Below are 24,371 nucleotides of genomic sequence, written 5' to 3'. Positions count from 1 at the left end.
ACCTAATAGAATTAAATTACTATATACTATGACAGAGCAAAAAAGAAAAAACAGAGAAAATTATGCGTTTAGCCGGAAACATAATTCATATGGACATAAATGATAGGTTACAAAATTAGAATTAAAACTTAAAAGATATACTCGCATTAAAGCAAATATATATATATATATATATATATATATATATATATATATATTGATTCGGCGAGAACGTGACAGCTTAATTTGGATTACACATGATTAATGTATTATGGACTTGATTTTCAAAGGACCAATTTATTTAGAGCATTATACCGTATAATTTATACGATTTGTGTTGGCGTGGGAATATGATTCTCCTACTTTTATTTTTCTGTATTTTTCATTTTTTTTTGTTCTTTAACTGAGCAATTATTTAGCCGTACGTTGATATAAAAATATAAAAGTTTTTAAAGCATAGGAAAAAGGTATAGAAGTTGAGTTGAATGATATATTAAAGTGTAACAAAACTTATTTAAAGTTAAAGTTTTGGGATTACTCACTTATTTTTTTTTTTATTGGGATACAAATTTTGCATTGAACGAAACATTAAAGTTAATAGTATCACGACGCCAAGAATAATCTTACCATTTTTGTATAGTTAGAAAATACATTTAGTATCTAGGAATCTTATTCATGTTCCTGCTTTTTTAAGTACAACTCAGTGGATGTGATGAAGAGAAGAAGTTAACTACTTGAATAGTGTTAACTAGGCTTTTAAGTTTTCATTAACAAGTTTTAAATGCCTTAAGATTTTATATAAAAGCCTTAAGATCGTCAAATCTATGCTTTAAGCTTATTAATGATATTGACTTACAAATCACATGGGCCTGGTCCAATTAAGAAAAAGCCCTTTTCACTGGGGTATATTGTTTATAGGGTCCAAGAACGGTAAGACTTTGGGCCTTTTAATTAAAGCTAATTGGTAATATTGACTACAATACTACTGAACTAGAGCATTCAAGAAACTATAATTTATTTTTCTTCATATTTTTCACAAGCTCAAATTTCTTTCCACTAAGTTTCTTCATTCATAAAGTAGACCACCACCAAAAAGAATTGTAATGAATTTGTATAAATACGACTAACACTAATTATTTACCTTCAATGACACGCAACCTGGTCGGGTCCAAAATTCCAAAAAGAAATAAATAACAAATGCTAAAAATTCATAAGCACCACACACACAGAGATCTGCCTATGATGATGATGATTTATACTGCGAGTGCCAATATCATTTAATAATCATAAATAATCGAATTTTCATTTGCAACCTTTGTCATGAATCATGATTATCATCTTATGCACACATTGATTAATTTAATCCTCCTTTAGAGAGACTGGTACTACTGTAGCTACTCATTGCACCGTAATTTTGAAGTGTCATTTGTGTTTTATTTACTTAACTAAGCAACCAATAAAATATTGATTAATTCCTGACTCTCTCTGTAATGTTTTTTTTGTTTTTGGGTTAAAAAATGACTGAAATTAAAAAAATAAAGAACCAAAATCGAACACGAGAAGGCGTCGTTAACGCACAGCACAAAATATTTTGTGTCTTAAAAGACGTTTTGGTGTCTCTGTCATTTTATTATTTTTAATTTCTTTTGTTTATTAAAAAAAAAAAGAAGAAGAAGAACATATTAATAAACGACATCGTATTTGATACTCCTTTGCCTCTACTGCCTTTCATTTTTATATCTGAGAAAGACAAAGAGACAAAGTAAGAAAAAACACACAAAAATTTGGAATTGGAGGTAATAAATTTCAAAAACTTTTGAATGCGTTGGTTTGGAATCTGAGGTTATCAGCTCCAGAATTGTGGTGGGTTTGTGGTGGAATCTGGATTAGGATTAGGGTTTGTTTTCTCCTTTGTGGATTTGTAAAATGGCGGAGCAGAAGAGTAATAATAATAATAACAATAATACGAATAGGTGGAACTGGGAGGTGACTGGGTTCGAATCGAGGAAGTCGTCTTCTAGTGAGGAAGGCGTTCATCGGAATCCGTCGTCTACGCTTCCACGGCACTCGATCCCGAAGAACTCGCATCCACCGCACTCGTCGGAGCTTCCGTCTAAGCTTCAGAGTTTGAATGATAAAGTTCAGGTGAGCTAATTCATCTTTCTCTTTTGAGATGAGAAATCAATCTTAGAGATTTATGTATCTTAGGTTTGAATGTGAATGTGGTTGAATTTGTAATATGCTCTTTTTTTCTATTGAAGAGTTTGAGATTGTGAGAGAGAAATGATTTTAATGTTTAGACGAGTATAGAGCTGAGCTTGTACAAGTCTTCAGTAAAATGCTATTGCGGTTGTGCGAGTAGGGATGCTATTGTTGAAGCTATTGTTTTAAGAAAAGTGGGTTTTGGTTATACAGCTTGCAAAGGACGATTATGTGGGATTGAGGCAGGAAGCTACTGATCTTCAAGAGTACTCTAATGCCAACCTCGAAAGGGTTACACGTTATTTAGGTGTTCTGGCTGATAAAAGTCGAAAACTGGGTAAGTTTTTTTTAGCTCCCTCGAGCGTATTCTTATTCGATACTGAAATATCATATACCTTTATCTATATACCCTCTGCTCATAGGATTTTTGTTACTGTTATCTTCTTCACGTTAGTTTGTTGTGGTGAATTTGGGAGAATGTGTTTTGTTCACTTATCTGCATAGCCTATCACAGATCAATATGCCCTTGAGACTGAGGCTAGGATATCTCCACTTATCAATGAGAAGAAAAGACTGTTCAATGACTTATTGACGACCAAAGGTGCAGATCTTCCATTTCCGATGTGATTAGTCTTTTCTCTATCTTTACTTTTGTTGATTTTCCCTTCAACACTTAGGATTTTCTATATGACCTGAATGTGTAGTTTATATTCGACCTTTCAGGGAACGTTAAGGTATTTTGTCGAGCAAGACCATTATTTGGAGACGAGGGTCCTTCTATTATTGAATTCCCTGATAACTGTACCATACGTGTAAACACTGGTGATGATACTTTGACCAATCCCAAGAAAGAGTTTGAATTTGACCGAGTTTATGGACCTCAAGTTGGACAAGGTGAGTTAGCATACTTTACTGTTGGTGTAGTCTTACTTTATGCTTAGAAATGTTTCCAATATTTGTCTAAAACGGTAGCAAGTATTCATACATTTGGTTGGTTTGCAAATGTAGTCTATGAACTCATTCCTTATAAATGTGGAACTTATTCAGTAAATTTTCCTCAGCTTCATTGTTCAGTGATGTCCAACCCTTTGTGCAATCCGCGCTGGATGGGTCCAACGTCTCTATATTTGCCTATGGACAAACTCACGCAGGGAAGACATATACAATGGTTACCCCTCCTTTCCCTTTCCTCTCTGAAATTTTGAAATTAGATAACAATCTTGTTCGGTATCCGTATCATTGGTGCTGTTCTGCTTCTAATATTCTCCTCATTTTTACTGCTTATTTGAATGTTTATACTTCCTATACCTTTTTGGCTCTGTTAACAAGCCCAAAATATCTATGTGAATGAATATTGAACTGCAGAGAAAATTTCATGGTGGCAGGTTTAATTACGATAGGCAACCTCATGGATGGTCATAGTGTTATCTTATTGATTTATGAGCTCTCTACATAAGGCAATTTCCTCTCTGTTAATTTGAGTGATATGATGTTGGTTTTTCCGCAGGAAGGATTTGACCAGGACCGTGGTTTATATGCTCGTTGTTTTGAGGAACTTATCAACTTGGCCAATTCTGATTCAGCTTCCACATCTCAGTTCAGTTTCTCTGTTTCAGTTTTTGAGCTCTATAACGAACAGGTGCTTCCTTTTTCTTTTAAGTCCTAATACTTTTGTATTTTGCTTTATTAGTGAAACATGATTATGTAATGGAAATTAAAACTATTTTCTAATTCCGAACTTTTATTTTCTAGATCAGGGATTTACTCTTGGGTTGTCAGAGCAACTTGCCAAAGATCAATATGGGTTTACGCGAATCTGTTATAGAACTCATGCAGGAAAAAGTTGATAATGCATCAGAGTTCTTGAGAGTCCTGAAATCTGCATTTCAGAAAAGGGGGAATGATAAATTAAAGTCTAATGTGACCCACTTGTATGTTTTGTTTTGTACTTAACTCCTAGTTTATGCTGATAACTCTCTGCTTAAATTCTCTACTCATGCTATTTTTTTTTCCGGGTTTCTGCTCTCTTGGTAGGATTGTCTCAGTACACATATGTTATAGCAACACGATTACGAGAGAAATTGTAAGGAGCAAGCTCTCTTTAGTTGACCTGGCTGGAAGTGAAGGTTTAACTGTGGAGGATGACAATGGAGATCATGTAACTGATCTGCTCCATGTAACGAATTCAATTTCTGCGTAAGTTTAAGCGTTCTTCCCCGTTCCTATTTTTTTTTTGCTCTTTTATAATTAAATATTTACCAATAGTCCCAATAGCCTTTGCTCACTGCACACAACTCGAGTTCTGTAGGCTGGGAGATGTTTTATCCTCTTTGACGTCAAAAAAAGATATGATTCCTTATGAGAATTCATTTCTTACAAGAATACTTGCAGATTCATTAGGTAAATGCTTCTGCTATCCAGTGCATGTGCCTCTACTTTTTCTTTGTGCTTGAAGCTCTGTTTATATGAGAACAATATTCTGTAACGTACAGGGGGGAGCTCCAAAACATTGATGATCGTCAATATTTGTCCAAATGCGCGGAACTTGTCTGAGATAATGTCATGTCTCAATTATGCCGCTAGAGCTCGGAATACTGTACCTAGCCTTGGGAATCGAGACACAATTAAGAAATGGAGAGACGTGGTAAGTGGAATTAGACAAATGCCATCCAACTTCCTCTCCCGTCTCTTGGCTTTGATACATTTAACAGATGGTATTATTAAAAAGAAATTATCGGTTCATAGGTTTTGACTCAGTCAGTTTTATAAAATTTCAAATTATAATTTTTATTACATTTTCTGGAACTTCAATAATACCTCAAGGATGAAGAACAAAGATTAAGTTTCTATAGCTAAAGTAAATTAGAGCATGAAAGTAATTAGCTGACAGACATTTAGCACTTCATTTAGGATTTGACTTAATTAGTTTGCTGGTTTGATTTCTTTCTCTTTTCGGATTTTAGTTCGTTTCTTTAGAGAACAGATTTGAGAATTTTTAATTCTAAGATGGTATTCGTTTTATATATGTCACGTAGTTTGAAAATATCATTCTTCCTGCAGGCAAATGATGCTCGGAAGGAGTTATTGGAGAAAGACAGGGAAACTCAGCGTCTAAAACAAGAGGTTACAGGTTTAAAACAAGCACTTAAAGAGGCAAATGACCAATGTGTACTGCTCTATAATGAAGTACAGAGAGCGTGGAGAGTTTCATTCACACTGCAATCAGATCTAAAGGTCTTCAATGCTGACTGGGATAGTGTCTCCTTATTTCAGTTATTCCTTAAGATTCCTTTCTGCTAACGATTTACTTGTTTGTTTTTGCAGTCAGAGAATACGATGGTTGCAGACAAACATAAAATAGAAAAGGAGCAGAATTCTCAGTTAAGAAATCAAATAGCTCAACTTTTACAGTTCGAACAGGAACACAAGCTGCAGGTGCAACAACAAGATTCCACCATTCAAAATCTCCAGGTTAGTACTTCATTATTATCTACTTTTTAAACTTTGGCACATGTCTCCTCGCCTTTTATCTTAAACATCAACATAACAGAAAATAGATGGTGAAATAGCTTTCAAGTAGCCTCCTCTGAGTATGATAGCCGTGACATTCACCTTCCCTTTCCTTACATAAATTTTGTGCAGTCTAAAGTGAAAGACTTAGAATCACAACTAAGTGAAGCCCTGAAGTCTGACATGACAAGATCAAGAGATCCATTGGAATCTAAGCCCAGAGCAGCTGAGAACACAGTCGATTCTTCTGCAGTTACCAAGAAACTTGAGGAAGAACTGAAAAAACGTGACGCACTGATTGAGGTTCTGCGTTGTCTTCCTATTGAGCAAATTTTAATTAGCGACTTCCATAATTTTGAATTACCCAAATGATTTGACCTGAACATTTTTCTGAAGAGAGTAGTTGATTTCTGCAGAGGTTGCATGAAGAAAATGAAAAATTGTTTGACAGATTAACGGAAAAGTCAGTGGCTAGCTCGACTCAGGTGAATTTATCCTACACTACGCATGTATCAGTATCACATCATAGACACTTCTCTTTTTGGAGCTGTTGGAATTTTTATTTTTTCCTTTTTTGTCTCTTATCTTTATTAAATGTTACTAATTGCCATACACATGGAGATTTTCCTGCACCAGCTAGCTATTGGCTTAAGCTTTCTGATCCATTGTTGTATATAGGTATCAAGCCCCTCATCAAAAGCTTCACCAACAGTGCAGCCTGCAGATGTTGACAGGTCGTTATTTGATCACTTGGAACCATTTAATCCAAAATTCTGTTCTCTATTTTATTTGCTTTCCTAGCATCTGATCTGTGTTTTTCTTCAGGAAAAATAGTGCGGGATCTTTAGCATCTTCTATGGATAAAAATGAGGGCGCAATTACATTAGTAAAACCCAGCTCTGAATTAGTAAAAACCACTCCAGCTGGAGAATACTTAACAGCTGCATTGAATGATTTTGATCCCGAACAATATGAAGGTCTTGCAGCCATTGCTGATGGCGCAAACAAGCTTTTGATGCTGGTACTGCCACCGTGTTAATAGTTTGATGTGGAGTACCCTTTTAGATTTTCACGGATGTAAATAACTCAATTTATTCTACAACAATTTGAAGATAAAACTACAGTAAATTCTGTTTGTCACTATACATACATCGCTGTTAGTGATAGGTCTTCAAATATTCATAGGTTTATATGTTTCGAGAAATTTATGATTGTTATTGTTGTTGACTTGCAGGTCTTGGCAGCTGTCATAAAGGCTGGTGCTTCCAGAGAGCATGAAATTCTTGCTGAGATCAGAGATGCTGTCTTTTCATTTATCCGGAAAATGGAACCAAGAAGAGTAATGGATACAATGCTTGTTTCTCGAGTCAGGATATTGTACATAAGGTCCTTACTTGCACGATCACCTGAGCTTCAATCGATCAAGGTGAGCATAACCGGATTTGGTTAGCTACTTTCTCTTTAGCTCTTCCTGCTGGTGTGTGACTCTAAGTCTCTTCTCCCAGAAAAGCCCAGTCTCATGTAACCCACTTCTTTTAGGTTTCTCCTGTTGAACGCTTTTTGGAGAGGCCATATACTGGTCGATCTAGAAGCTCCAGTGGAAGTAGCAGCCCAGGTAGATCACCAGTTCGATATTATGATGAGCAGATTCATGGCTTTAAAGTAAACTTAAAGCCAGAAAAGAAGAGTAAGTTGGTATCTGTAGTTTCAAGAATTCGTGGATACGACCAGGTAAGATCTAAGATTCCCATAGATGCTTTATTTTAACCTTATAACTGAGAATCAAAGATACAATCATACGTGATTCTCTTGTTTCAAATTTGTCTTAGGATACTGGGAGGCAGCAAGTGACTGGAGGAAAGCTGAGGGAGATACAAGATGAAGCCAAAAGTTTTGCCATTGGGAACAAACCCTTAGCTGCTTTATTTGTTCACACTCCGGCTGGTGAACTGCAAAGACAAATTAGGTCATGGCTTGTAGAAAATTTTGAGTTTCTTACTGTTACAGTAGATGATGTTTCTGGAGGAACCACTGGCCAATTAGAGCTTCTTTCCACGGCAATTATGGATGGCTGGATGGCTGGAGTTGGAGCTGCAGTGCCACCTCACACGGACGCTTTAGGACAGCTTTTGTCTGAGTATGCAAAACGAGTCTACACTTCTCAGATGCAGCATCTAAAGGTATATATGCCATATCAGAGGTGAACTTGATGTGTTTTTTTGCTGAAAATTTCGGAATGATGATTTCAGCAGTAACTGATTTGTAAACAAGATATCTGTTAAGGGATTATGTTGAGATCTCGGTCTTGGCAGTTAAAGAACTTGTTTGCCATGTGAGATCTGATATGGGAATTTTTTATTAGGATATTGCTGGTACTTTGGCTTCAGAAGAGGCAGAAGATGCTGGTCAAGTCGCGAAGCTTCGATCAGCTCTCGAGTCTGTTGACCACAAAAGAAGAAAGGTAAACCCAGAAAAAGAACCGTATGCTGTCATACCGTTAATCTCACTCTTGTTATCTCCTAAGAGTTTTTCTTGTACCTTAATTCCACTTTCATTCTGTATCAGATTTTGCAACAGATGAGAAGTGATGCAGCTTTGTTTACCTTGGAAGAAGGCAGTTCTCCTGTTCAAAATCCTTCTACAGCAGCCGAAGACTCAAGATTAGCCTCCCTCATTTCTCTAGATGCCATACTAAAGCAAGTCAAGGTATTTATAACTTTTATCGTTTGAAACCATTACGGTCTGTCTTTATCTTAGTTATGATTAACTACGAGAAGAAATAAAACCGGTTTGCTTCTTGAAGGAAATAACAAGACAAGCCTCTGTCCACGTTGTGAGTAAAAGCAAGAAGAAAGCATTGCTTGAGTCTCTTGATGAACTTAAAGAACGAATGCCTTCTCTCCTTGATGTTGATCATCCATGTGCACAGAGAGAAATTGATACGGCTCAGAATTTGATCGAGGTAAGTGATGAATAAAAGTCGAGAAAAAAGATCGATCCAAAAATCATGAGAAGTTTGATAACTTGATAACTTATTACTTGCTGGTTTTATTTATTGGACTGCAGACAATTCCAGAACAAGAGGACAATCTTCAAGACGAAAAGAGACCTTCATTAGATTCGATATCTTCAACTGAAACTGATGTGTCTCAATGGAATGTTTTGCAATTCAACACGGGAGGTTCTTCAGCTCCATTCATTGTAAAATGCGGAGCTAATTCCAACTCGGAGCTTGTGATCAAAGCGGATGCTCGTATTCAAGAACCTAAAGGAGGCGAAATCCTGAGAGTTATGCCAAGACCTTCGGTTTTAGAAGACATGAGCTTAGAGGAAATGAAACAAGTGTTTGGTCAGTTGCCCGATGCTCTTAGTTCACTGGCCTTAGCTAGAACAGCTGATGGCACACGGGCCCGATACTCTAGAGTCTACAGAACTCTAGCCATGAAGGTTCCCTCTCTTAGGGAACTCGTTGGAGAGCTTGAGAAAGGAGGAGTATTAAAAGATACCAAATCGACTTGAAACATGATCAAAACAGAAGTTACATTTTGTACAAGTATTTTTTTTTTTTGTTTGTTTGTTTAACTGTGAGGCTTTTATAGTTTGGACTTTTCTGTATTTTGTGTGTAGTACTCTGTATTTTGCGGCCACCAATGGTGGTAGTGTGTAAGAGCCATTTCAGTTATCAGAAGCTCTTACAAAAAATATCTTCTATGGAGTTCTCTTCGATTCCAGTTTACAAAAAATATAGGCATGGTCAATTTAATCTTTATGTATGGGATTGTCAAAACTGTACACGTCAGCTCCAATTGATTGAATTCAAAAAATGAACGGTTTCTTCCTTTTTTTGCTTATTTGTTCAAAGTAAAAAATTGGTGGCCAATGGCCATCAGACTCAAAAATTAAACCTCAATAAAACGTTTGAGCAGATGTGTCACGACGATCCCGTTTCCAAACCGGTTCAAGTCCACCAAACAGGTAATCTGATAAATTCTCAATACCTGATGAGTCTTTTGTGCTACATGAGCTTGTTGTGTCCGATGAGCTAAACAGTGACGATAGACTTCCACTTGACGAGTCCACACGCGGCAACGAACTGTTATCACCGTATCTCTGTTTGTTGCCATGTCTTGACGGAATTGCCGCCAAATTTCTTCTTTCCTTTGATCTCCGACCACCGTTCTTGCTCAGCGGTCTTGGAGAGTCTCTGTCAAAGAAGAGGATTTCTTCAGATATTAATAAATGAACCAAGAGTTGAGATTTTTTTAATGATATGTGTCCTCTCTTTGTATTCACCTTGCATAAAGAAGCATGTAAGCTCCTTCTAGTAATACAGTCTCTAACTGAACCGGGAAAACCTGCGAATCCAGAATCAAAATCAAGATTCGAGAAATAGATAATATATTCATTGGTATAATATAAATATGATATATTGAGACCTACATTGCTGTCATCAATTTTGAACCAATCTCCATGAAGGGTTTTTATGTAGCAAACATAATGACCTGAAAATGAAGTGCTCATAGCATCCAAATGGACCACCACTGCGTAGAGACTATACACGGGATGCTCCCCGTGATTTGGGTCACTCATATACGGGCTAATATCAAGAAGCTCGGGAAAATGGATGGGTTTGCTCAGCTTCCCAAAGTTATCAGACTGCATGAAAAAGAAATGATTACTCCGAGTAAACCCAAGAAATAGTAGACACCATCAAACTAACGAGGATGAAGACTCACCTGAAAACGTTTCAGCACGACAGTAAGAATATTGGGTCCTTCCAATATCATCAATTTCTTTTTGGCTTTCTGGTAAGATTTACATCTGTGGTTGTTTTAAAGGAAACAAAAAGGCAAAAGAATTAGTAGTATTTTTTTTTAACGTATATATTAAGTTTCCAATAGAAAATTTCTACTACCTCCCACAGAAATAACGGTTCTCTCCATCTAGGATTTCGTAGGCTGTAAATTGCGCAAATGCTTCTTCGAGGCTTCCTATATCCCCATCAATCTCAACAGTTAGATCCATCATCAGCTCTGATCGCTCAGATTTGTGGAGGCATTTCATGCATTTAATCTGTGTAATAAAGGGGATTACTTGAATGATACAACGCAACAGACAATGCTGTAATTGGTACTAAAGGCAATATACAATTGCTAACAATATAACCTTGGAGTGAAGGTATCCACTAAACGTAAGGCCTACTAAAGTAGTTTCTTCAGCAAACGGAGCAGCTGCATCAGCCTCTTTGAGAAAAACAGATTGCATTGTATCAACAGCACACCTGCCATTCTTATGAAAGAACAGTGTAATCACCTTTGCGAAAATATTGAACTAAAGAAAAATAAATAAAAGCTACTAAAAGCATAACGCATATGATTCACCTTAAAAACTCGTGTGCATCTTCTTCCTTTCCAGGCCCAAGGTGCTTCCCGATCTTTTGTAATTTTGATAAGATCTTAATAGGTGATAGAGGAGATTCTCCACCCCTTGCCTTTAAAATTAAATATTCAAACTCACAAACAAAACACCAACTCTTCTTTCTACCTGAAAATCCAACTATCAAGATGAGATTCCACATACTTCCAAAAAAAGCAGTGATAATCATTTTGGTGTGCGTCTTACATGTTTTAGAGTGTAATCCCCGAATAAGGTATGATATAAGTGGCCGAGTGAATGCCAAGCACTGAAGGACAGTATTTGCATAACAACTACAAAAGTAATAATATAAGTGATAAGCATTAATAGAACTACATTAAAGATGGTCAGTCCACAACTTAATAGTTAATTGTACTTGTGTTTCTCTCAAACTACTTTTGCTAAATATCATCGTGCTAAAAGAAAGAAAAGTTAAAGATGGATCGATACGTACCTATTCCCTAAGTTCACAAGGCCAAAGGGCTGTAATTCTACTCTGTCACAGTAGAGTTTCACAAACAACTCATAAGAGAAGCTCATCTGCGCACACACGAAAAGAAAAAAAAACAGAAACATTAATGGGATAATGGCAGTAGATATAATCATGGTTTAAAAACTTAAACTTGCAATCATATTTTCTAGTAACCTCATCAATAGATCTGGAAGGTTGAGATATTTTTGACAATTTCAGGGGTCTAAATTGCTGAACAACTTTGTGCACCGATGTTTTCAATCCACTACTTGAACATTGTGACACTTTTGGCTTAGTATTAGGTTTAGAAGATAGGAGAAGAGTTGAAGATGATATTGCAGCAGAAGCACTAGATAGTTCAGATGTAACTCTTCCATGTCCAAGAGCATTCACTTCTTCTTCATACCCAACTGACAAAAATTGATCTGAAATTGACATTTCAGCCGAATCACATGACTTACGTGAATTTTGATTGCCAAGTTTCCGCGGTTTTGCATCAGTCTTTCCTTTGGAATAACTTCTCGCTGATTCAACCTTCTCTGTACGATAACGTGATTTCTTCCTACTTAGTGGCCTGGCCTCATAGAGATGATCCATTTTGTTCAAAGAAGTAGTGAAATCCACAGCTTGAGATCTCGGTTGCACATTATGAATACTAGGCCTAGTTGTAGAGGGAACATCATCAGATATTCCATTAATCATCCCATCGGAGAGTATCTCTGATGATGGTTTCACTCGAGATGGAAGTTCATTATTAGACTCTTTTGCATCTGCAGATCACAAAATCATGAACCACCAAAATGTGAAGTCTTTTTATAGATTAAATGCTAAATCTCAAGTTATTTAATTACCATCAGATTGAACAGAATCGTCCATTTCTTCATGGTAATCAGGAAGAGAAGGCGATCGACATTCTTCCTTGTGACCTCGTCGCCAATGAAGAATTTGACACTTGCTTGAACTGCCAACACCAACAAATAAATAAAAAAACAATTAAAAATCTAAACTTTACTTGGTGATGGGATACTAAAAGCAGACATCTTCAAATCTCTCAGGATTCATAATTATATAAAAAAGGAGGAGAGAAAACGAACCAGTAACGAACAGATTTGCACTTGGCGCAACGAGTAGAGGTTGGGTGAAGACAAACAGCGCAACGATAAACATCCGAGTCACCACCGTCGTAATCAGCAACAGTGGCTCGAACCTCCTCATCAGCCAGATAGGATTCCTCGGTGGCTAAAGCAATGAGGCGAATAACTTGCTCTCTCTTGAGAGCAGCAGATCTCCATTGCCGGCGAATGAGAAGAAAGACCAACATGACAAACCCAATCAAGAGAAAACGAAACCCTAGGACTCCGCTCTCAGGAGGAACCGGCATTATCAAGCAAAAGAGAGCCCAGAAATCAATCTGGAAGAGAGGAATCGTAGGAGGCTACAATAATAACTAACATTGTTTACAAAAAAAAGACAAAGAGAGATTAATGATGATGATGATGCAGAGGAGGTGGGTGATGGTGAGAGTAAGAGTAAATGTGGAATCTAAGACGGCGGAGATTAGAGAAGCGACGGCGTGTAAAGGAGTTGGGCATCTGGAGAGACTAAAGCTAGAGAGAGAGAGAAAGAAGAAGAAATCAGGGAAATGGTATTTGTGTTTTGATAGAGAGAGAAAGTGAAGAAGAGAAGAAGAGAAAGGAGGGAATAAACGTGCACTTGTTCTTCTTTTGTCGTTTACGAATTTTGTTTTTCTTTCTTCTTTTTGTTTTTGGTCCTTTTCTCTCGGTTCTTTTTTAAAAAAAGAGTTTGCTGCTCTGCTTCTATCGTTTTGGAATCTTCAACACTAATCTAATATTATTCGACGCTTGCCCACATTATTCTCAACCGGAAAAAAAAAAAAAAAAAACTAAAGTCGGAACCAAACCGTGTTAGTTCAAAGATTAGTACACTGTACTTGTAAAAATATTTGTAGTTGGGTCTGCCGTTAATTTATTTTAACTAGGAAATGATTATTTTATTATTATATACGTACACTTCGCTTTGGTCGAGTGGTTAAGGCGCTTGCCTGCTAAGCGAGTGGGGTTCCCCCGCGAGAGTTCGAATCTCTCAGGCGACGATTTTTTTCTCTTAGAGACGTTAACACGCGCGTTGTCTAACCGTCTTCAACGACTTGCACAGTTGTAAGTTGTAACAAAATGTGAGTTTTTTTTTTTTTTTTTTTTTTTTCAACTTTTTACTTTACTACATACAGTACAATTAAACTCTCTGTTTACCTCCTCTATCTTTTTTTTAACTACATTTGCTTGGCAATGCCCAAAACTTCTCCATGCCATACCATATCATACCAATGAACCAAACATAGTAAAACAAAAAGAACCAGATTCTTCACCGGCTCATTATGTCTGGTATTAATAGTGGTAGCCTCCTTCCCTGTAATCAGTAGAATCTTTGCACAGCATAGACCTGAGTTCCATCATTGATCTTGGTGGCTCTAAGTGCTCCGGCTTTAATGCGTTTCCAAGCAAGCTTTGCATTTGTGTCGCGAATATTTCATCTAAAACCTATATAGTTATCAAAATATAAGATCAGATACAAGGGTGACGGATTTTTTATTATTATTACAGCTCCCGAAAGGGTTTCAAACAAAACTTACAGACACTGCGATTCTCGGTCCTTTGTGCCAAGTCACATTATCTTTCCTATCTTCCAAAAGACGAAGCACATCCTGGAAAAAAAAGAACAGAACATTGAAGGTAAATGCAGATGACTAAAACAACCAGTTTCCAGTGTAATAAAATGTAGCGATGTCACTAACCTGTCCCATTCGGTCCCAGATTCCTCTACAGATTGTCACAAACACATCGGGTAAGAAAAGACCGTGTAGATGATCGATGGTCTTGTCTAGCAAATCCTTCAATGCCGTCATTCTGTTTCTAACATCCGGTTCTGCTGTGGTTTCCCTTAAGTCGTGGATGATGGTCTTTAGTTTCATGTGATTTTGTATCCTCGTCTGTTAGCATAACAAGATCAAGAAATTGATTTCAACAAAGGTGGCGGTGAGAACAAAAACTAGAAGAAAATCAAAATTTTGGAAGATAAATAGAGAGAGCACATACATTCTCTGCGAGTTTCTCCACAAGCGCTTGCATATAACTTCTGAACTTGGCTCTTAACAATACTGTCACCTCACTTAACCTCTCTCCCAAGACTCTGTTTTCTCCATCAGGGATATATGAATTCCACATTTTGAATCGGTTCTCTATACTCGGGCGTAAAATGTCAAGCACTCTTTTTAGTGAGTTGAGAAGAACTCCAAGCTGAAATTTTACCAAAATGGCGTCAATGTCTTCTCCTCTTACATCCAGAAAAAAAAAACTTGCAAATTTATATAAGCAACGTACCTCTTTTGGAACACAATAAGGGTTAGGTGTGCCTTTTGTAAATTTCTGGACAATTTTCAGACCAAATATTTTACTTTCCTTTAACGGAGATAATATGTCAGCAAATTGTTTCTCCATGGCTTCAACTATTGCCTTTTCTGAGTCTGCTACAACCTTTTTCCATGGAACAACAGCAACACTTAGATTATGATCCATTTAAACAACAACATTACATGTGATTGGACTTGAAAGGATTCTTTGCTGTTTCACTTACTTTCTCCAAGGATATTGCGTATTCTGGCCAGCGCCTAATAATGATATCATATTCATCAAGTGTCCCATTGAGTCTCTCATACATCTCATCGACAAAAGGAGAAGTCAATCCCGGAATCTCGCCACATGCTTTTGACTGAAAAGTGAAAGCAGATAGAATGTAATTGAATTGCATGGAGGAAGGGCTTGAAATGTTCTACTTTCTGCAGTATATGATTAAACTTGGAATAACACAGTTGCATTATTAGTACCGTCTCTAGCTTGCAGAGTTCATATAAAACTCGTCTTTTCTCTTCAATCCAGGTTGTGATATATGAATAGAAAAGCTCCTTGGCATTAACACCACCTTTGATAGGACTGCGACAAGACAAGACAATATATAGGTGCCTTTAGGTTACAGGAATGTATTACAAATGAAATTGTAAGTTTAAATTAGTTAGCAGATACCAGTGAACTTACTTTATGTTCCAGCTAGAGATATCTCTCTGAAAGTCAGCAGTTGAAATAACTAGGTCAACAACCGCAGGTGATGGTCCAGGAGGAGGCCATACGAGAAGAAATTCCCGGAGCCTATTGCAGAGATCAACACTATATATTGCAGCTGAATGATTTGGAAGGTCTATAAAACTGTTTGATAGTTGACAGAGAGAATTCATTAGAAAGATAAATTGAGAAGCAAACCCTTCATATCTGAGTTAAACACTTAACATATATGTTGCATATCATTGACTTAAGTCTTAAACAAACCTTGGGAGCACATTGCAGTTATGGATCGCTATGTCAGTGGATATTTCATTTTTAAGGCTCAAGATTAGAGACTTCATCTTCTGATAAGAAGCTGGAAGCGCCATGGGGTCAACTGGTGCACCTTCACTACGGTTGTTAAGTAAATCGTTTGTTTCCAGTAAGTGTCTTCTTGACCTCTTCTTTGAAGCAGCCTGTAGTGGTGTTCATACGTGATGAATCACATGTACAACTTAAGAAAAGATGGTTAAGAAATAGATAGATGTTTGATTAATACCTGAAAATATCTGCAGAGTTTCAACTGTGCCTCGGGGGTTAATACATCGTTGAGAAGACCATAGAGCTTGACAGCTGATTCTATAGCAGGTGCTGGAATTCCTGAAGCAGATTCAAAAACATCTTTCATCCCGGAAAAAGACATTTCATCAAGTGATTTATAATTCTCAAATGCTGAAGCGAGAATCTGTTGAATTTGTTCATCAATTTCTCCAAGTAATCGATTCTGACCAAAGGACCAAAAGTTGAAGTTAGCTACTTGAATACTGAAGAAAACAATTCGATGATCAAAGCTAACTCACCTCTTGATGACTCAATACAGCCTTGTGGTTGCTTTTCATTATAATAGGGAATAGAAAATCATAAATCAGATCAAGACAATCCTTGGTAGGCGATGCGACATCCATGACATAAGAAAGATATCTGCAAGTTCTCACAAAAACATTGCTTAATTACCACATAGAGAAATTATGACACATCATTCTTAGTCACTCAATGAATACCTTAATCTAGTGTATGCATCTGAAACGCCATAATAGGATGCAAATCGAGTTATCATCCAATGCCATGGTCCCTTAAACAATAGATTTCTTCGCTGAAACCGTTCCGCTTTCATAGCCACCTCTAGGACAAGATCATACGCCGAAGTTTCTGCCACCAACCCACACTTAGTTTTTTCATCTAAACTACTCGAGTAACTAAACTGAAGTTGGATTCTTCCAATTAGTTCATGCTCTGGTTCATGATATATTGGCAACCATCGCAGTTTTTCACTCTGCTTCAGAAAGAAAAGAAAGAAAACATAAGATGTTCAGCTTCATCGTCTAACGGAATCAGTAATATGATATATAATGCGTGTGTGACAGCAAGAGAATCTTACAGGATCATCAGCTATAGCTGCTAGCTGAGCTACGACACGACCAAGGAGTTGCCCCTTGGAGTCTCGAACTTCAATTATCAAATCATCACCAAGACTATCTGGTAAGCTACAAGAGAAAAGAATATTAAGATCCAGCTTAAAAGGAGTAGAAAGAATGATCCGTGAAGATCAAGTGAGTAAACAAGGGCACATACAAAATAAATGTCTCGCCAGATCCAGGTTGCGTCTTAATTTGATCCTCTTCAGCAGAGCTCTTTAACCTCAATGAACATGAATATGTTTCTGAAAACATAACGAATCAAATACCGATGACCAGTATAAGACGACAATAAGTTATGTTCAAAGTATGATGCCGTACCTTGAACTGCTTCATAAGTCTGCGGTCCAGTATGAGATGTAACAATTTCGGTTTTAACAGCCTTTGAGACCTGCTTAAGGTACCGAGCAGCAGCCTGCAGGTAAGCCAAACTTTGACGAGAAAGTGAACCATTAAGAGGAACTTGGGGAGTGACATGAACTTTCCTCGCTGCTTTCCAACCAGAAGATAAAGTCAAATTCAGCTCCACAATATGCTGACGAACAACTTCGCGCTTTTCCTTAGAGACCTTTAGTGTTGCAATGTTACAGCCAGGTGGTGGGTCTAGTCCCATTTTAATTCTACGAACTGTAAAAATCATACTATTGTAAGCACAACTACTGCAAGTGGTCAAATGCAGCGAGAGGGAAAGAAGATACAAATGTTTATACCCTGAAGTCTAATTTTTCCAATAGTTTTCTTAGATTTTGGAGCAGATGTCTCGGTAACCAACTCAGAAGGTCCCTTTCCGAGTAACTCTTCTTCAGATTGAAGAAAAAATCTCTGCAAACTAAATGCATTCCTCATTGTCGTGCATTCATTGTTCAGGAAGTAAGAAGCTTCGCTGACACTATCTGTTGACCATGAATGAAGACATAGCCGCACACATGCTTCATAGGCAATCATCGCAGACCATGGACCTTGCTCACTGCATTCAAACCACACACAAAAAAAATGAAGGAAATGAATAAACTACAGAGAGAAAAAGGAAAAAAAAAAACAAAGACGACAAAATATATAAATCAGAAATGAAACTCAACCTGGCATGAAAGGTGGGGAAACGAGGCAACGAACTGGTTGAAGTGATTGTCCCGTTCTGGGTCCTTCCTGAAGTTCCAGCCTCAACATTTCTTCTTTCACAATCATTATGCGAAGATATATTGTTCCGCACACCACAAGATTCTGCTTCCTGTAAAAGTTATAATAAAATCAGAACAGGACTCTTTAAGGTTCTAAAACAACAGTTTCATAATCTTTGTGAAGCAGAAGGAAAACAAGACAGAAGGGGGAGTAAAAGTAAGTACATATGAAACTTCGGTGCTCGTAGCTGAGTCTGATAACTCATCAGCACCAAAGACCTTCGCACCATTACGTCCGAGTCCATTATGAGCTGCCATATTATAGACGTGAATTTTTTTATAATCTTGAGGAGAGCGTAGAGGTGAGTGATGCCTCTCGAATGTATCTTCATCTGAATAAGAAGCAATGTCCATGTCTGAACTTGAGCCACCACAGTTATTACCTCTAGCGGGTTTAGTTGCTGAAGACAATGGAGGCGCACTCCTAGGTCCAAAAGCATGACCAGAATTGGTATTGGCAACAGATTTAGCATCCAATTTGCGATTACCAATACTCCATCTCGAACCAACAGCATCCTATAAACATCTTCAAACAAGTTACAGCAAAAAAAAATAAAAAAATACAAAACAACAAAACATAGCAAATGTTGTTGAATAGAGAAAACAAATTGTTCAAACCTCTCCTAAGCTTCTTAATCCAGCTTCCCTGAACATTGCTCCTCCTTACCCCGTAACCTAAATATTCAGAAAGAAATCATCAAAATGCAGAGAGTTCCAAATCACATTCAACAATCAAAATCTCTCAGTTCTGTACCGAAATCCCTAAAACATAGCCAACTGAAAAAATTATCAGGAAACGAAATCAAAACGGGATCCAAGGCTATAAAAGCGAAATTGTAGTGAAACGGCTAAAGAAAAAAAAGAAGGAAAACAAAAAAAAAAAGAGAGAGAGAGATGAGAATTACTTTTATCTCTTCCACGAAATTCACATGAAAGAAAGTGAAGGGGAAACTCACGAAATCGAAGAATGGATCTACTTCTTCTCAAATCGGCAAAAGTAATGCATTAGCTTGCTTACACTCTCTGCTCAAATAAGACTCTTACCGAGATTTTTTTTTTTTTTTTTTTATTTGGCCAGTGAAAGAGTCAACAAGTGTGAAACCATATACTTTGCAGTAGACCAAACTGTTTATAAACTCTTTTGTTTCTTCAAAGTGAAGTCTACGGAGGAGGGAAAATTGTCACTGGACTCGAATTCACAATGAAGGAGAAGGAAAATGGTGGATTTAGCAATTAAAAAGGAAGATCGCTGAAGATCCTCTTCTCTTTTTTTTTTTCTTTCTTTTTATCTGTGTGTTTTTTTTTTAGTAAAACTTGCGCCAACAAGGAATAAAAAATATATACGGCCAAGAGAGCGGCGTTGGATGGAGGCGTCAATTAACGGTGACGGAGACCTTTAATACGCTCTGCGGTAAATCTGACGTGGCAAGTGGATACACGCCCTTTTCCCATAACGGAAACGTTCTGCGCGCGTGACGGTGCGTGTGTATTCAAGACTCTAACTCAACGCACTTCTATTTTTATTTCATTTTCAGTAGAATTTTATTATTTTTTGTAAACAAAATAATCTGAACAACCTACAATTATTTAAAAAGATGAGTAATCAATTTCTGAAGATTTCGTTCTAATGATGTGGTCTCATTCGATCAACCAACTCTGTATTTTTTCTTGCCTAACAAATGTCCTGCCTGAAATCTCAATTATCCCATTTGACAAAAAAAGCAGTAATTGAGCATAAATTTCATCAATTTTTTCTCATTTATTGAAACACAATGAACCACACAAAAAAAACTCATAAATAACGAATACACTCAATTTTGATCCGGCGTTTAAAGTTTCACAATATTGGAATCGGAAACAAAATGAATCAAAAAAAATAAAGAATATAATTATTATTGGCGATATAATAAAATAAGTACTAATAATTATTATCAAACCGAAAGAATTATAGACAACTTTTGCTTGTCTTCATATGTCTTTTCTCCGACCGCATTAGTTGTGTCCAGGTCACGCCGAAAACGCATATGCTTAGCCAGCAAGGTAAAAAATGTAGTATTAACAGGTTACAGGCTTCACAAGGCCCATAAACAAGGCCTATCCAAATGCCCATTTTACAAGTTTTGACTTTAAACAGTGTCAACTGGTGGAAGACGCTGACGCACTATCGTCCATTCACTCGCTCTTATCGAAAACAAAAACCCAAACCCTAACCACGCGCCTCAACACTCTTCACGCCCTTAACCCTCCTTTAAAGAAACGACGTCGGTTCAAGAGAAAGTATACGTCACGCGCGAGTGGAGAGTCTTTTCCTTTTACAGCTCATTATGACTCAGCTTTGAAGGGCTTTTTATTCTTCTTTTCTTCTTCACAATTTCCTCTTTTTCCTTCCAGAAATTTCCTCCGATTCAAAATTTTCCGGTGAAATTGAAAAAAAAAAATCAAAAAATCTCGAGATCTTCTTCTTCATCTCTAATGGCGACGACGTTAAGCAGAGATCAATACGTGTACATGGCGAAGCTTGCCGAGCAAGCTGAGCGTTACGAAGAGATGGTTCAGTTCATGGAACAGCTGGTAAGTGGAGCAACACCAGCCGGGGAACTCACTGTGGAAGAGAGGAACCTTCTCTCCGTCGCGTATAAGAACGTGATTGGATCTCTTCGCGCCGCTTGGAGAATAGTGTCTTCGATAGAGCAGAAGGAAGAGAGCAGGAAGAACGAAGAACACGTGTCGCTCGTCAAGGATTACAGATCTAAGGTGGAGACTGAGCTCTCAACGATCTGCTCAGGAATCCTGAGGCTGCTTGATTCGCATCTGATTCCTTCTGCTACTGCAAGTGAGTCTAAGGTCTTTTACCTCAAGATGAAAGGAGATTACCATCGTTATCTCGCCGAGTTCAAATCTGGTGATGAGAGGAAAACAGCTGCCGAAGATACTATGATCGCTTACAAAGCTGCTCAGGTATTTCATTTCCTTCTTCCTTTTATTAATTTTATCTAATCTCATCCATTTTTGGTTGCTACCCAAAAAAAAAAAAAAAACCCCCTATTTCTGAGATTGCTTCGATTTGCTAATCTGTAATCACTTTGTCTCATAATTGGTAAATTGGTCTCGAATCGAGCTATTGTGATTCATCGAATCGTTTGAAGTAGTCAACTTCTACAGTTTTGCTTAAAGAGCATTCAATTGCTTCCCTTAGAAGACAATCTATGAAGTACTCTAGTATATAATTGTTCTGAAAATTATGTACTTGGGCTTATTCATGGGTTATTTGTTTTGAAGGATGTTGCGATTGCTGATCTAGCACCTACACATCCGATCAGGCTGGGTCTGGCTCTCAATTTCTCAGTGTTTTACTACGAAATTCTCAACTCTTCAGAAAAAGCTTGTAGCATGGCCAAACAGGTACTCTTTCTTCATTACTCTACACTGCTTGTTTGTTCATTACAGTGGATGAGTTCTATGTTTGAGGTACTAAAAGATAAATCGTTGTCTTTTAACTTTGGTTATGAAGATTTTTTCTCTGCTTCTTCCTTAAATCTTTTTAAGTTACTAAAACTGACCACTTGTGTTACTATTCCTAATTGGCCCCATCTTTGTATTCATTGTGTTGGATTGATTTGAATGAATTTTGATATGTATCCAGAAATAGACAAGTTGTTTATAAAAAGTAACTCTTTCTTCTTTATAATACGGACCCACTTCTTTTTAATAAACAGAGATTCTAAAGAAAAAGACATTCTGCAAAAGTCTTCTTTTTATAGAAACCTTTTTTGACCAAACACTTCACATTAACCAAATTATTCCTTTTGTCAGTAGAATCTTTTAGAATGACAAAGGCTTTTAGAACCACAAGATCTCATGTGTTATGCATACGGGATTGTGTAGATTCTGATGATTGGGTTTTTGGTGCTTATTGAACCCGGAACATCTCATGCATCACATATACAAGATTTAGTTAAGACTAAAGAGATGTCTGATCATTGCACTTCTAACTTGTTCTTGTTGGATCCATAACCTGTCTAGGCTTTCGAAGAAGCCATTGCTGAGCTGGACACATTGGGGGAGGAGTCATACAAGGACAGTACTCTTATCATGCAGTTGCTAAGGGACAATCTAACCCTTTGGACCTCCGATATGCAGGTTTGTCTAATTCTATACTTTTCATATTCAATCGCATCATTAGGAACTCGCATAGTGTTGATCGTTGATACTCTTATAAGACTATTCGGATAATAACACTACAAAACTCAATGGTCGACTGCTTTATTCAGGAACAGATGGATGAGGCCTGAAGGTCTAATGGAAGAAAAGACGGTTATGTAATGTTCCTGCAACCGTAACCGAAAATCTGAGTTCAAAACTCTCTTGCCCCTTTGCTGTAAAACTTGTCAGATTATGTGCACAGCTTTGGTGTTATCTGCTGCTCTGTTCAAACTCTGTTTCTTTTTTTATTTCTAATTTATCCTCCCTAATCTTTGTTTCTTAAAAATTATATTTCAAACAAGTAAGAGTGTCCCAAATCCTTAGCTTGGATTGTGAGTTCCTCCGGAGTAAAGAACCCATGCCTGTATCATCTTTTAGACAAACATTATTTCACTTACTAGTGGTCTCAAGTTTAAGGGTTTGGTTTCAGTTAAGTTGTTGTCGAGAATACGCCTTCTAGTTAGTATAATTGAAACTCGTATTAAAAGACCGGAAAGTAGCCGGAAACCCAAAAAAAAAAACCAATATGAGAAGTAACAAAAAAAAAAAAAAGAAAGTCTCAATCGTAGGTACGATTTCCTGATTTTTCGTATTGCTTTGATGTGAGTGGTGAAAATATGAACGTTGTCAAACGGTAATATTTTTCAACCGTTAGATGTAAATATGAACGTTGTCAAACGGTAATGACTCTATAAGTACTCCCTTCTTCTTCTTCGGTGAGACATCTGAATACTCTATTCTTATTCAATCTCCCCAATTTCAGTTTATATCTTTTCAAATGTGGAATACACACTGTTTTTATCTTCTAGTTATGTTATGTCACTTGAGTTCTCACTCGAACTTCTGACTTCTCTGTAATTCTCATTAGCCAGGAGAGAAACAAACATTAAGGCATATACATATACAAGGTAAACAGTACTCTGCTCTAATCATCTAATTCGTCTAGCTTGTTCACTGTATATTCCATTAGAAAGATTTTATTGCTAGTTAAATTGTATCGAATATGTTTTATGGAGATTTCACCGAACATGAAGATGATCTGTTTTGCTGCCATGATTTTGTTCAGTTTGTTTAGTCCAACTGATTTTAGTTATATATTATGCTCCTCTCTTTCATAACGTGTAATCGTACTCTGTTTTTCTAATTTAATCATCAGTTAAAAAAATATATTTATATATCATGCTTTCTTGACTTCAATTCTGAGTTTATATATGATCTGTCTAGGAAAACATATAATGAGTTTTTAGTGTTTTGTGAAAAGCAAAGAAAAAAAAGGTTTTTGCGTTTTGCATTTTTAAAGTGAAGACACTAATTATGCATGTACCAAAAATGTTGACAAGCGGAAGTAAAAATATTATATAATGAAAATTGATCTTGATTAATTTTGCAGAGTGGTAGTGAAGGAACAGAACAGAGCCTAGGGCTGTGTCCAGAGTTTTCCATCTTCTGCTTGAGTACCCTTTTGAAGTTAAGGATTGAAGGCTGAAGCATATATGTTTTTGTTTTTTTATTTAATATTGTGTAGATGTGTGTATAGGGTGTGGTTGAAAAAATGGTGACATGTGACATGTGTGTGCATCATAGTAATAGTAGTAGTAGTAGGTGTGTATAGAGTGAATGTGCGTATACGTAGACTGCGTAGATGCGCGTGTGTGTGATGTGGGCGACTGAGCGTAGTGGCATGGCGAACATACAAAAACGACTAAAGCCAATCACACAAACCAAATGATAGATAGCCAAAACACTAAAGATTCTTAACTTGGAACCTAATTGATTAACCAATCCAAACGCCAAAAACAGACGATCACGAAATACACAAAAATGA

At 37.1% G+C, this 24,371-nt stretch overlaps 4 protein-coding genes, 1 long non-coding RNA gene and 1 other non-coding gene across 11 annotated transcripts; 4 read left to right on the top strand and 2 right to left on the bottom strand.

Moving 5' to 3' along the window:
* The first annotated feature begins 1,745 nt into the window (after nucleotides 1-1,745).
* Nucleotides 1,746-9,373, top strand: LOC17874765 (kinesin-like protein KIN-14B). 2 transcript variants are annotated; one of them, XM_006279837.2, is made up of 23 exons: nucleotides 1,746-2,124; nucleotides 2,395-2,518; nucleotides 2,696-2,782; nucleotides 2,905-3,075; nucleotides 3,243-3,349; nucleotides 3,689-3,820; nucleotides 3,934-4,112; nucleotides 4,216-4,377; nucleotides 4,490-4,581; nucleotides 4,674-4,825; nucleotides 5,242-5,415; nucleotides 5,506-5,652; nucleotides 5,824-5,994; nucleotides 6,108-6,176; nucleotides 6,370-6,425; nucleotides 6,517-6,712; nucleotides 6,926-7,117; nucleotides 7,231-7,422; nucleotides 7,521-7,871; nucleotides 8,054-8,152; nucleotides 8,257-8,397; nucleotides 8,495-8,653; nucleotides 8,758-9,373. In XM_006279837.2, exons 1-23 carry the CDS (start codon nucleotides 1,906-1,908, stop codon nucleotides 9,208-9,210), a joined length of 3,825 nt encoding a protein of 1,274 aa, XP_006279899.1. In that variant the 5' UTR covers nucleotides 1,746-1,905; the 3' UTR covers nucleotides 9,211-9,373. The 2 variants fall into 2 exon arrangements, with proteins under 2 accessions (XP_006279899.1, XP_023635191.1); XM_023779423.1 differs by lacking the exons at nucleotides 1,746-2,124; nucleotides 2,395-2,518; nucleotides 2,696-2,782 and having other exon boundaries at nucleotides 2,960-3,075; nucleotides 3,939-4,112.
* Nucleotides 9,374-9,469: 96 nt separating this feature from the next.
* LOC17874787 (ubiquitin carboxyl-terminal hydrolase 17) lies at nucleotides 9,470-13,232 on the bottom strand. Of its 2 annotated transcripts, none has more exons than XM_006282065.2 (12): nucleotides 12,673-13,231; nucleotides 12,430-12,539; nucleotides 11,753-12,348; nucleotides 11,561-11,646; nucleotides 11,314-11,399; nucleotides 11,073-11,235; nucleotides 10,858-10,972; nucleotides 10,607-10,764; nucleotides 10,428-10,512; nucleotides 10,132-10,347; nucleotides 9,985-10,046; nucleotides 9,470-9,895 (listed from the first exon to the last, which is right to left on the bottom strand). In XM_006282065.2, exons 1-12 carry the CDS (start codon nucleotides 12,957-12,959, stop codon nucleotides 9,598-9,600), a joined length of 2,262 nt encoding a protein of 753 aa, XP_006282127.2. In that variant the 5' UTR covers nucleotides 12,960-13,231; the 3' UTR covers nucleotides 9,470-9,597. The 2 variants fall into 2 exon arrangements, with proteins under 2 accessions (XP_006282127.2, XP_023635202.1); XM_023779434.1 differs by having other exon boundaries at nucleotides 9,703-9,895; nucleotides 10,194-10,347; nucleotides 12,673-13,232.
* Nucleotides 13,233-13,609: 377 nt separating this feature from the next.
* On the top strand, nucleotides 13,610-13,691 carry TRNAS-GCU. The gene has a single exon. It is a non-coding gene; the product is annotated as a tRNA-Ser (tRNA).
* A 135-nt stretch (nucleotides 13,692-13,826) lies between these two features.
* On the bottom strand, nucleotides 13,827-19,931 carry LOC17874910. Of its 3 annotated transcripts, none has more exons than XM_023783969.1 (21): nucleotides 19,249-19,930; nucleotides 18,962-19,018; nucleotides 18,727-18,859; nucleotides 18,509-18,594; nucleotides 18,245-18,393; nucleotides 17,876-18,132; nucleotides 17,487-17,792; nucleotides 17,323-17,410; nucleotides 17,129-17,234; nucleotides 16,752-17,026; nucleotides 16,551-16,671; nucleotides 16,250-16,474; nucleotides 15,976-16,166; nucleotides 15,688-15,855; nucleotides 15,480-15,585; nucleotides 15,230-15,364; nucleotides 14,977-15,129; nucleotides 14,692-14,892; nucleotides 14,391-14,585; nucleotides 14,229-14,300; nucleotides 13,827-14,136 (listed from the first exon to the last, which is right to left on the bottom strand). In XM_023783969.1, the coding sequence occupies exons 2-21, from the start codon at nucleotides 18,995-18,997 to the stop codon at nucleotides 13,984-13,986; spliced, it is 3,156 nt and encodes a 1,051-aa protein (XP_023639737.1). In that variant the 5' UTR covers nucleotides 18,998-19,018; nucleotides 19,249-19,930; the 3' UTR covers nucleotides 13,827-13,983. The 3 variants fall into 3 exon arrangements, with proteins under 3 accessions (XP_023639737.1, XP_006279921.1, XP_023639731.1); XM_006279859.2 differs by having other exon boundaries at nucleotides 16,752-17,023; XM_023783963.1 differs by having other exon boundaries at nucleotides 16,752-17,023; nucleotides 18,509-18,859; nucleotides 19,249-19,931.
* A 795-nt stretch (nucleotides 19,932-20,726) lies between these two features.
* Nucleotides 20,727-22,815, top strand: LOC17876034 (14-3-3-like protein GF14 kappa). 2 transcript variants are annotated; one of them, XM_006280929.2, is made up of 4 exons: nucleotides 20,727-21,301; nucleotides 21,623-21,745; nucleotides 22,367-22,483; nucleotides 22,621-22,815. In XM_006280929.2, exons 1-4 carry the CDS (start codon nucleotides 20,816-20,818, stop codon nucleotides 22,633-22,635), a joined length of 741 nt encoding a protein of 246 aa, XP_006280991.1. In that variant the 5' UTR covers nucleotides 20,727-20,815; the 3' UTR covers nucleotides 22,636-22,815. The 2 variants fall into 2 exon arrangements, with proteins under 2 accessions (XP_006280991.1, XP_006280992.1); XM_006280930.2 differs by having other exon boundaries at nucleotides 20,728-21,301; nucleotides 22,615-22,815.
* Nucleotides 22,816-23,208: 393 nt separating this feature from the next.
* Nucleotides 23,209-24,170, top strand: LOC111830520. Its single transcript, XR_002833932.1, has 2 exons — nucleotides 23,209-23,454; nucleotides 23,937-24,170. It is a non-coding gene; the product is annotated as an uncharacterized LOC111830520 (long non-coding RNA).
* Nucleotides 24,171-24,371: the final 201 nt, after the last annotated feature.

Source organism: Capsella rubella, unplaced genomic scaffold (assembly GCF_000375325.1).
Source record: "Capsella rubella cultivar Monte Gargano unplaced genomic scaffold, Caprub1_0 scaffold_8, whole genome shotgun sequence".
Lineage (NCBI taxonomy): Eukaryota > Viridiplantae > Streptophyta > Magnoliopsida > Brassicales > Brassicaceae > Capsella > Capsella rubella.
The sequence above is the reverse complement of the archived record's forward strand: the minus strand, read 5'-3'. Positions and strand labels throughout refer to the sequence as shown.